This window comes from Glycine max, chromosome 8 (genome assembly GCF_000004515.6).
Source record: "Glycine max cultivar Williams 82 chromosome 8, Glycine_max_v4.0, whole genome shotgun sequence".
Classification (NCBI taxonomy): Eukaryota; Viridiplantae; Streptophyta; class Magnoliopsida; order Fabales; family Fabaceae; genus Glycine; species Glycine max.
In genome coordinates, this window is record NC_038244.2 from 16,674,166 (window position 1) to 16,686,038 (window position 11,873).

Genomic DNA, 11,873 nt, shown 5'->3' on the forward strand with positions numbered 1-11,873 from the left:
GAAACAGCTATATTCCCCATTGGCCAGCTGATACTAAATTACTGATACAGGAACAGCTAGCAGAGAAACAAAGTTACAAGTAAAGTAAATTAAGAAGATCATTAATGGCTTCTCTTGCAACCTTAGCTGCTGTTCAACCAGCTGCGCTCAATGGCCTTGCTGGAAGTTCCCTCTCTGGAACTAAGCTCTCTTTCAAGCCCTCTCGCCACACTGTCAAATCCAAGAACTTCAGGTTCCATGCATTTCCATAAATTTTTAATTTTAATATATATATACACGCACGATGAGGGGTTAAATTATACTTGTATAACTTAAACAATTATTATATCATCTTATAATTTGATATAAAATATGATTTTGATCAATCCATGCATCCGTTGAATTATTAAGATTGTATATGTCAAATTTTGTTAAAATCAAACAATAAGAAGAAGATAGTCAAATGATCCATATTTGTATAAAAAAAGAAAAAATATCCCTTGAATATTATGGTTCGCATGTGTTGTAATTGTATGCTAAAACAGTGTACTAAACATCACAGGAGTGGTGCCGTGGTAGCAAAGTATGGTGACAAGAGTGTGTACTTTGATTTGGAGGATCTGGGCAACACTACGGGGCAGTGGGACTTGTATGGCTCAGATGCACCTTCACCCTACAACCCTCTTCAGGTTTGTTGCTTCTTTACATGTGCATCTTCTTCAATGAGAATCAAACATGAAAAATTATAGATAATTCAATGATATAATATATACTTTGATAACAAAGATGCATGCATAACTTTAGAGTTTAATTTTTTGTATCCATATCACTGTAAAACAATTTTACATTGACAACTGATAAGAAATCATGACAGGTGTGATTTTAAAAGAAAATAACGGTAAAAGTTAATAAATTTATCATATTAATTTGTTATAATTGAATGACCGTAAAAAAATTTATATTGTCAATTTATAAACTATTTTATCTAATTCATATATGATAAGTCTTTGATTTTTATAATAACTAAATTAAAAGTGGTACCTGTATGCATGATTGATTTATGACTTTTTGACATATACACTTACATTTGATAGAAATTATAGTATATAGCTGTTTTATTGATATGGATTTGCAGAGCAAGTTCTTCGAGACATTTGCTGCTCCATTCACAAAGAGGGGATTGTTACTCAAGTTTCTGATATTGGGAGGTGGTTCCACCCTTGCATACTTCAGTGCAACAGCCTCAGGTGACATTCTACCAATCAAGAAGGGACCACAACTTCCACCAAAGCTTGGTCCTCGTGGCAAGATCTAATTTGATTTGTATCAGAGCTCCATCTATTGAGTTCCTTTTTAATTTTTATTTTTCTGGTTTGCATAATGTGTAAGTATGCTTGCAGACTACTTACTATTCAAAGATGCTTCTTTCCAGTCTAATTGAGTGGCATTGCTTTGGTTTTCAATTGAAGCAAAGACATATTTGGAAATTGGAATTGGGATGTTGATCTTAAATTGTTGATTTGGATTCGAGGCTTGTCTAACCAGATATATAACTGTAACTCGCAAAGCTAGCCAGAGCCTTGATTACCTGATTACCTCTTTAACTTGTATAATATTATTTGGTTCATCAAACAATACAACTTTACTTATCACAATACTTACGAATTTATAAATAGTATAGTGATTTTTTTTTTAAATAAAAAAAAAGTGATGATAACTGATGTATATATAGTGCTTTTATTATTGCGTTTCAAATCCAACATATTAATAAATATGTATAAGACAATTGTTTATTTAAAAATAAAATGGCATATAGCTCGACTCTCGTTCTATCATAGGTCGAATAGAGTTATATAGTATTTCACGGTACGATGCCAATGAAAGGCATGCATGAGCATGACATCTGTGAATTCATAAAATATCACATTTTGTGGCTGCCAGACTACAAATTCATACTTGACAATGCTTCAAAAACAATGATGATTTTGGGATTTGTATGTTCATATTCATTCATTCCTATTTACAAAAAGAAAGAATAGATGATAAAGAATAAATGATTGTGTTTTAAACAACTCCTCCGAAGACCACACATGCTTCTCACAAAAACGTGTTGTTTTCCCTTCCTTTTTTTTTTATCTCCCACTTCAAGTGTTTTGCATTTCAATTTTGGGCTTAATGGCGTGATGTTGGACTCCTCATACCTCCCAATGTCTCAAGGTAGGACACCTTCTTGTCTGTCACTACGTTTGGAAGTTTTTGAGGCTTTCCATTATCAATGTTTTTGTCGAAGTCATCTGAATCTGCAAAATGGTCTTTCTTAGCGTCTGAGTCACCTTGATCATTGTTCCAACCCATGAAATCTGATAGTGTCATTGCTTCTGAGCCACTCTTGTCTACCTCTTCTTTAGGAGTTGGAGTTGGAGACTTCTCTGGCTTCGGAACCGGGTTTCTCGAAATGCTGCTCTTTGTTCCTGAGTGTGATGGATTTTGAGTTTGCTGATCTGCAAGGAGTACATCTTCTATTCTTGACAGCACTGTGAAAGCCAAACTTTCCAATATTCTTGAATAGCTTTCAAGAACAGCGTGCCCCACATCCTGCATAATGGTTAAGAGATCCTTAACTATGTTAAAAGAATAACACATTTTCAACTTTGCCAAATAATCATGCAGAATGAAGCTGCGAGCCCCAAGAAATTATTACATGGTCTGGAATCATAATATGGTCACGATCAATCTCCAACGTGACATATAATTAACATTTTTTTCGTAAATTGAAAATTGTGGTTACAATGAACATGCTCTTACCCGATTGAATTGGATTTTACTTATATCCAATGCAGATTGGGGAGTCCCGGGAAAACGATGCTTTAGGAGAAGTAAGATGGTTTCGGCCCTGTCTTCAAAGATTTCTCTTTTCTCCATACTCACAGCAGAACCCCAAGCTGATTTGCTGCTATCTTTTTGGTTCATCTTCCGTCTCCAAATCACAATGGATGCCTCAATTCTGTCCTTGAGATCTACGATTTTATGTTCTGATGACATGTCCATGGCTGATAGGAGCTGATCAGGATCGAAAAAATCATCTGTAATGCTCCTGTAGATCAAGTCCCCAAGACTTGATCTTCCATTCTAAAGAAATAAGTTGTGTGTAAGATGTCTGAATGTCAACAATGATAACTTTTAAGAAAATATAGTTCCTTTTTTACTTACCTTGGGTAGGGATTCAATATAGCTTTCAGGGATCTCCATTTCTGATAGAGTTTGAGCATTTATGGCCATAGCTGCTTTAAGAACTTGGTTCACACAATCTTTCTGATACTGAACAAACCTTCTTGCTGCATCAGATAAACCGTTTGCGGGAACCTTAGGTGTAGGCAACCACCACTTGGTATCATTATTTCTATCTGAATCCTCTGCATCTTTTGATACATAATAGAACTCATTTTGGTCTTTGAAGTTATCTAGAGTATCCTGCTCATCATCAATAATTGTATGAGAGCTAACAGTCAATTGACGCCAACAGAAAAGCAATGATTATATTTAACTCAGGAGGGAATCAGGATGCAAGGATATTGATCTTACAATAAGCATTGTGTCAAGCTTTCGTAAGGCAGGGATATTCATGTGGAGGTCAGTTCTTTGTCGCGTTGTCATAACCTATTCAATAATCAAAGATTAGGTTCAATCATACAGCAATTGTGATAGGAAAGATGAGAAACATAAGGAAGGAGAAAGGGTTACTTACCTCCATGGTTGAGCCATCCTTGTTTTTTTGTTGCACAGGAACCATTTCAACAATGTAATCAGTGACCGATAGAAGCCAATCGATTTCTTTTCTCCATCTTGCTTTCCTTTCTGGTGGCATTGGCTCTAGGCGCTTTTGTTCACCGAAAACAGCAGCTGCATTATCAGTAAGAAAAAAATGAGAGAAACTGTAAATGAATTATTTCAAACATTTCTGCTGTCAATCTCTCCTGAAAATGGAAGGAACAGCACAATGTTTTCACGTCATGATTGGAGATTTGGAGCAGGATAGAAAGAAGAATGCTATGTCTTAGTTGAAGGAGAAAGAAAGCAAGAGGTCAAGATACCTGCAAGGTTTGTGAATGCATTTGACAATGCCAAAGCTGAAGAAACACCCTTTCCTCCACCAGACATGTCCTCACCCAATAGCAGTTTAGCAAATCTCTCCTTCATCTGTTCCATTTCTGAATTAAACCCAACCATAGATAAATATTATATATAGACTAATCCAATGCAACACATCAAGAGTTTGAAAATAAAAACATTGAATGAAAGAGCTTCTAAATCAAATATATGTTGTAACATGGAAACAATTTTAAATATTTCTAACATTGCATTTAATCATATCAAAGTAAAGTAAAGGTTTCAATCTAATTAACACAATGTTTACCTTGCACCATCTTATCTTTGGCTTCTTTGGCTACAATTTCCTCCTTGCTTATCCTTGGCTTAGGAACCTTATCCAGATCATTTAGAGGTTTTGATCCTTGACTTCTTGATGACACCGGCTCTTCATCCGAAGGAGAAGGATCTAATGCGCTGGCACTCTCAATGCTCAAACTCTTTGTATGCCTCCCTGCACTCTCAAACATTCCTTTGAAAAGGAATAGTTTGGACCTGAGACTTTCCTGTTCTTGTTCCATTGCTTTAACCATTTTTTTCCTTTTTCTTAATGTATCAAAATATATGTTTTAAGGAAAATTGTCAAGGGATGAACAAGCAAGAACAAAACATGGGGTTTCAGGTACGTGTAGGGAGAGAGAAATAAGGAAAGTCAAGTTTGTTGCATTGTGGCAGGGGAGGAAAATACCAGGGGAGAAGTACAAATGAAAAGGGAGATGTTTTTTTTAGGAGAGTGAGAGTTTGACAAGCAAAAAAATAGTTGGAGGTGAATATTTGATGGGGTTTGTGTTAGTTTCTATTTCTTTTTTGAGCTTGGTTCATTGAACGTGGGGTGCATGTTATATGAAAATGAGGTGGGTTTAAGAGTTATAAACAAAATTTTGCATTTTTATGTCGAGAGGAATCTGTTTTGGCCACGATGTGGAAAATTGGATGGTTAAGGTTTTAATTTAAAGGTCAAAGGTAGCTGAAGACCAGGGAAGACAGACATGCATGCCTAGGCAATTTACAATGACACGCCTCACTTTCTCCCCATCATTGGACGGTGCAGATGCATCACTTGAATAATCTAAGGAACATGTTTCAATCTCAATTTTCAGGTACAACTATTTTACTGTTCTGTTTGTGATTTGTGAAGTTCAAAATGTTCATAGTAATTTCCAAATTCTTGGTTTTCGGTTTCTCTGATGATGCCACCTGCACACAACCTGAGTCTTTTATTAGATTTGATTACCATTATAGAGTGACATCAATTTTCCACCCTGTCATTACCAAAATTCGGAGCCCCACATTCCAAAACTTTTACTTATATATTAATAATACCAAATATTGTGCAATGAGCACAGAGATAGTAAAAAAACATAGTTAAAATTAGTTATTCTGTTATTCTCTTATATTCAATTATATTGTAGATCAGAGATAATTTTTGTATCCATTTTTCAATTTCAATGAGAATTTGATTTTCTTTGAACCTTGGTCTCAATATGGTCTTAGTAATGATTCGCTCTTCTGTTTCTATCTGTTCATCATCCTATTTGATCCTTCTTTATCATTGTTTCTTCCCTTCTACACTTTTATTTCTTCATTATTTAAGTGACTTAGATAAAATGTGGCGAACTACTTTTCTAATTTTTTTTTAAAAGGAATAAACTTCCCGGATCGTGTTTTAGTGAGTTAATAAATAATGTGGAAAATCAACGTCATGATCTCTGCTCAACATATACCAGATCTTACACACTATTGAAAAATGCCTAATTCTCATGGCAAATGGAGAACTTTTTTTTACAAGCAAAATGAAGAACTTGCGTGGCTGATTCATGAGTAAATTTGAAATAGTTCTCATACTTTTTTTGGGCCGCAGCATATTTTCTTCATAAACTCTCAAATGCTTGGGATTTTCCTGTGGTTTGTCGTGTTTATGGGTTGTTCCTCTCTTCCTTAAATCGACCTAATTAAAAAAAAACCGCACCATGAATGAATAAAAAAAAAAATTGATATATGAATAAAAAAAGTGAACGATTAAAATTAAGGACTTATAGTTTGTTAATTGTTATGTGATGGATTAAAAGATTTACAAGTGGTATTTAACTTGGTCTTCAAGTAAGTTTGAATTTGAATATTGTGAATGAAAAAAAAATATGATAAGAAAAAAAATTATTAAAGGTAATTAAAAAAAATTTCAAAGTTTTTCGATGAATATTAATTATCAATAAAATCCATAAATATTTGTGTACTAATAACATGATAAAAAAAAAAGTTTTCCAAAGCTTTCAATGTCAATCTTCCTAAGGTTTACATTAGAAATAGAGCACATTACTCCAATTTCAAAGAAGTACATTGAATCACATAAAATTTCAAAAAGTTATTCTAACCCCACCTACAATAAAATTAGTAAAACACGAGAATTTCAAATAGGAGAGACAAAAATGGAAGATGAGAGATGATAGATTTTCTCTCAACACATTCTTCCTTTAATTTAATTGGCCTCCCAAAAGATGTAAATAACAATTAGTTGTCATACCTTACTCAAACAGGATGACCTCTAAAATAATAATAATTGAAAATGAACTCAATTCATAAAATTTTCAGTTATAATCCTCATATTAATCATTCTCAACTTCAATTTTGATCTGAGTGCTTGAGATGTAAAAAAAAAAAGATTTAAAAAGTTCCAATCAAATTCATGTATCATGTGTTTGATCCAACATCTCCTTTTTTATTTTGGTTTTAGTCACGTCCAACAAAGTATGTTCATAATTTTGGGTTTTGCAGAACTGTAATTATATATTTGTTACATTTTTATGACATTTTTATACATATCTAGATATGTTTCATACACATATGGTATCATCCTATATATTTTTAGAATAATCATATTGTCGCAGCAGATATGAATTGTACTTATGCATCATAGTCTATAACTGAGATTACTTTATCCTGAAAAGTGAGAGTTGGATCTGTCTTGCTATGAAGAGAATTGTCACAAAGAACCCCTTAGTCGCTAATTTAGCTTCGCTGTGCATATATATACAAAGAACCATCTCTATCTTTATCTTATTATCATCATCTCAATCAGAATTATTTGCAGAAAATCCTACCTGTCAAGTACCTTAGTGGACAATAAATGTTAGGTGTGAACGTGACAGTGTTCTACTAGAATCTCTCTCCTCTTCATTTTCTCTTCAAGATATATAAACGAAGCCAGTATACCTTACTACTATATGTCTAGGACTTTTAGTGGTGGTGAAAAACCAAATACAAAATTGGACACTAAGGATCTGTCAATCTTCGTAATTAGCTGTATTATATGATTATTCTGCTCATTAAAATCCTATGAAACACGGATATCGACACCGGATATGACACTGTGACACGGCTAAATTTTAAAACATAAAACACGAAAATACGACATATATAATAATAATAATAATTTTTTTATGCATATAATAATAATAATAATTATTATTATTATTATATGCATAAAAAAATTATATTAAGTAGCACCGTTATTATTCAAAAGAAAATTTTACAAGACAAAAATTTTGTCTCTTTAAAAATAATTTAAAAAAGATTTGTTAACATATTTAATAGAGTCTCACTTAAAAAAGTATCAAGATAAATCATCATAATTGAAAAGATAAATAAAAAAATGTTAATCCTAATGTATCTAAGTTCTCCCTCTTCCTTCTTGATCATCATTATCAAAAAACACAACTTCTAATTCTGATTCATCAAGGGATAAATTAGCAACTTCAAGAATTTCATTCTCATCAAGTGATCCAAACTCATCTCCTATAATGTCCCACATTTTAGTTTCTTCTTGATGATATTGTGGAAAATTTCTTGAAAGAAGATGAAGATTACTATGAACAAATACTAGATCTTCTGCCTGATGAGATGCCGTCTTGTTTCTTTTGATTGAATGAATGAAAGAGTAAGTACTCCACTTTCTTTAACAACATGATGATGAGCAAGGTTGTCCTGGTAACTTAAGAGCAATCTTTTGAAGTGTTGGTGCATGAACACCATGAACTAGCCACCAAGACTTTGCCTCCATTAGACCTTTATCCCTTAAAAAGTCAATATCATCAAAGTTTTTTCTTCCACCAGAAAAGTTTGCAAACTCTACATTCACTTGTCTTCTTTTAATATAATTTAAATTCTAATCTTTTATCTTTTAAGATTTTAAAAAATATGATTTTGAAAAAAAAAATAACAAAAGTTGTGTCGTGTCTATTGGTTTCTCGTGTCCACAACTGTGTCAAAGTTTTTTTTTTAAAAAAAAAGTTGGACACAGCAAATGCGTGTTCGGCGCATGTCCAGGTCGGAAACAGGGATATCACTGTTTCGGGCCGTGTCGGTGCTTCACGGTTAAAATCTGTTTTTATATATTATAGTATTCCTGCCCCTATTTTCAACAGCAAAAGTAATCTTTTTGGTTGTGTATTTTCCTTCCAGTTCTCGGGGGAAACTGTTGGCATTATTGGGCTAGGAAGGATTGGCCAAGCAATTGCTAAGAGAGCCGAAGGATTCAACTGTCCCATATGCTACTACTCTAGAACTGAAAAAAGAGACTCAAAATACAAGTACTATCCAAGTGTTGTAGAACTAGCATCTAAGTGCGAGATACTGGTAGTTGCTTGCCCACTAACGGAGGAAACTCATCACATCATCAACAGGGAGGTGATCAATGCACTGGGTCCCAAGGGTTATCTTATTAACATTGGACGAGGCAAGCATGTTGATGAGGCAGAGTTAGTGCCAGCACTGCTAGAAGGTCTTTTGGGTGGTGCTGGGCTAGATGTGTTTGAAAATGAGCCTACTGTTCCAGAAGAATTATTCGGGCTTGAAAACGTTGTCTTGTTGCCCCATGTTGCGGGTTTTTGTCATCTCTAACAATAATTTCAGTGACAATTTGCCAACAGCTTGCATAAAAGACTTCAAGGGAATGATGGTGAATGTCGATAATGGTCGGCAAAAACTATTCTTCCAATTACTATGATTCTGTGGTAATCACCATAAAAGGAAACATTTATGAGCTGGAGAGGATCTTTAACTACTTTCACAACTATTGATTTGTCAAATAACAGATTTGGAGGAGTGATCCCAGCAATCATTGGAGAGTTAAAGTCACTCAACGGGCTTAACCTTTCCCACAACAGAATTACTGGTGTTATTCCACAAAACTTTGGTGGTTTGGAAAATCTAGAATGGTTAGACCTCTCTTCAAACATGTTAATGGGTGAAATTCCAAAGGCATTGACCAATCTTCACTTCCTCTCTTCATTAAACCTTTCACAAAATCAGCTGGTGGGGATGATACCAACAGTTAAACAGTTCGAAACATTCCAGAATGATTCCTATGAAGGCAATCAAGGGCTATGTGGGTTGCCTTTGTCAAAGTCTTGCCACAATGATGAAAAACTGCCAACAGATTCAGCAACATTTCAGCATGATGAAGAATTCAGGTTTGGTTGGAAACCCGTAGCTATAGGATATGCATGTGGAGGGGTATTTGGAATACTATTGGGTTATATTGTCTTCTTTCGGAAACCAGAATGGTCAATCAGTTTTGTTGAAGGCATTCTTAATCAAAGAGTGAGAAAGAAAAGCAACAAATCTAATGCAAATACAAGACGATACGATCAAGGTCGTTAAAGGAACTGAGAATCAGCACACACACTGGGAATATATAGCAGGTAAGTGAAATTTTAATGTGCTTTAAATTTTACAAGTGTTACTTTATGAAATATCATAATCTTCAATCTGATAATCCCTAACCTGATATTTATGGAACAACATACAGATGTCAAGTTGATGTCCCATATAGTGAACGCCATTTCAGTTGAGGTCATTCTTCTACTTCTTTCTATTTTTGTCCTTTTGCTATTGCTGAACGTGATGTTGAACATGTTGAAAATTTTGCAGTGACTAGTTTACTCTTTCAATCCGTGTGTTGTAATAAGCATATAAGTTATGTATTTTTTTACTTGATCTTGTATCATTTGTGTGTTGAATAGCAGGAATTTATCTCCTTATATCTTTAGTGTACCAGCTAAATTGCAAGCAAGAACTTGTAGACTTGTAGTTTCCTTCAGTATCTCTTTGACGGTAAACTTGTCAAGTCTTGCAAGAAAACATGACTGCCTCCTTTTACCCAATTTTGTTCAAAATTGCTGAAGCACTTAATTTTCGATCATGACTCACAAAGTATTAGTCCCTTACTGTAAGTACTGCGTACGTAGTATCATGAACCAACAATAGCCCCATACAATAAGAACACATACAATTAGAAGGTTGAAGGTTGCATACTAGCTCTCGCAATTCGAACAGTTGATTATGAATTTAACACCACTTAAAATCATCAACACATATCATGTCTGTAATTTGTCCGTGTATTTTTATTTATTTATTTTTTACCTAAGGGAAACATTTGATAGAAGAGTAATTTTTGGTTTTTTCATATTTATTATGTATTTTATTCGTTTTAAAATTCATGATTCTCAAACATGAAAAACTTCTCTCTTCCCAAATACTTCAAATATATTTGTGCTTGCATGCAACAATAATAAATAATAAGCATCTTGCGGGTATCCCTAGATTCCCAGAGGAGTTTAACCTCCTTCTCAAGCTCAGGGATTACAAGCATTGTTCTCCATCTTGTCCATTGAGCGCATCGCATCGTATCAAATTTAAGTTACTTAAAGCAACATCTAGAAATATAAGTGAATTTCAAAAGGAGCAGTTAACAATTGGTTTCTAGACAAACAAGTATTTTATTAACTCATTAAAGATTTCATCAATGTCTATTTTCTCAATTACATTTCCAGTTATTATTTCCCCTCCTACAATCATAACCACATTTTATCACCAAAATTTACGGGTAGATTGAATACAAATTAAAAATCCATTTATCAGAATAGTTAAAAGGATGAATGATATACCAAGAACCTTTTTCCTGCGTAGTATATCTCCATAAATGTGATCCCCAACATAGAGAACCTGCATATATCTTAAGGTATTTACAGGAAGCTTCAGTTTAGTGACAATCCTCAGTGTGCTTGAATCCTAAATCAACAACTCCTTAAAAGTAATCAACTTAAAATCTTAAGGTATTTACCACTTGGTCTTGTAGAGAATATCATTATGAGCTAGAAATGAACAAATATGAAAATTCTTTTATCTGTCTCTGTGATCCTTCTGCTATAAGATTTCATGGGTCAAAGTTGTTTGTAGCATCTTCAATTTCTTCTAATGAGAAAATGCAGTATGGTGGGACTCCAAGAACAGGTAGCCACATTGGCAGAAGATCACGTCCTATTTAATTTCACAGGAAAAAAAAAACAATTAATGCATGAGTTAAATAACTGATCTAAAAGGCCTTTACAGCAGTTGTAACGACTAACGATTGTTCAATTAAATTGGCGGTATTAAGATTTCATCCACTAATTTTATTAATGATGATTTCAGATGTGGTGTCTACATGATAAACGCGATTGATTTCTTAACAAGCATTAAACGTTTATCGTTGGTCTGTTGCATAAAACTGAGGCAGGGGAAATATCACAAGTATTGCAGGGTCATCTGCATTACAAAATACACGAACCATATCCTGAATCAAACATTTTTTTCTCATACACAAAAAACAAGCCTTACAATGTGATTCTAGCAGATTGGACTAACTAAATAAAAGCTCATAAAATATGAGCATATTAGCCAGCTATATAGTAATACAAAAAGACTATAGA

General features: G+C 33.9%; 2 protein-coding genes across 3 annotated transcripts; one reads left to right on the forward strand and one right to left on the reverse strand.

Annotated features, from left to right (window-relative positions):
* Positions 1–40: 40 nt before the first annotated feature.
* Positions 41–1,488, forward strand: LOC100811201 (photosystem I reaction center subunit VI-2, chloroplastic-like). The gene is given in 3 exon segments (NM_001254370.2): positions 41–232; positions 542–668; positions 1,115–1,488. Coding segments are annotated over 3 exon segments (435 nt in total). The 5' UTR covers positions 41–104; the 3' UTR covers positions 1,295–1,488.
* An 88-nt stretch (positions 1,489–1,576) lies between these two features.
* Positions 1,577–5,424, reverse strand: LOC100812078 (rop guanine nucleotide exchange factor 12). 2 transcript variants are annotated; one of them, XM_041018307.1, is made up of 7 exons: positions 4,394–4,532; positions 4,071–4,176; positions 3,725–3,879; positions 3,562–3,636; positions 3,190–3,450; positions 2,785–3,108; positions 1,577–2,574 (listed from the first exon to the last, which is right to left on the reverse strand). In XM_041018307.1, the coding sequence occupies exons 2-7, from the start codon at positions 4,174–4,176 to the stop codon at positions 2,152–2,154; spliced, it is 1,344 nt and encodes a 447-aa protein (XP_040874241.1). In that variant the 5' UTR covers positions 4,394–4,532; the 3' UTR covers positions 1,577–2,151. The 2 variants fall into 2 exon arrangements, with proteins under 2 accessions (XP_040874241.1, XP_040874240.1); XM_041018306.1 differs by having other exon boundaries at positions 1,579–2,574; positions 4,071–4,187; positions 4,394–5,424.
* Positions 5,425–11,873: the final 6,449 nt, after the last annotated feature.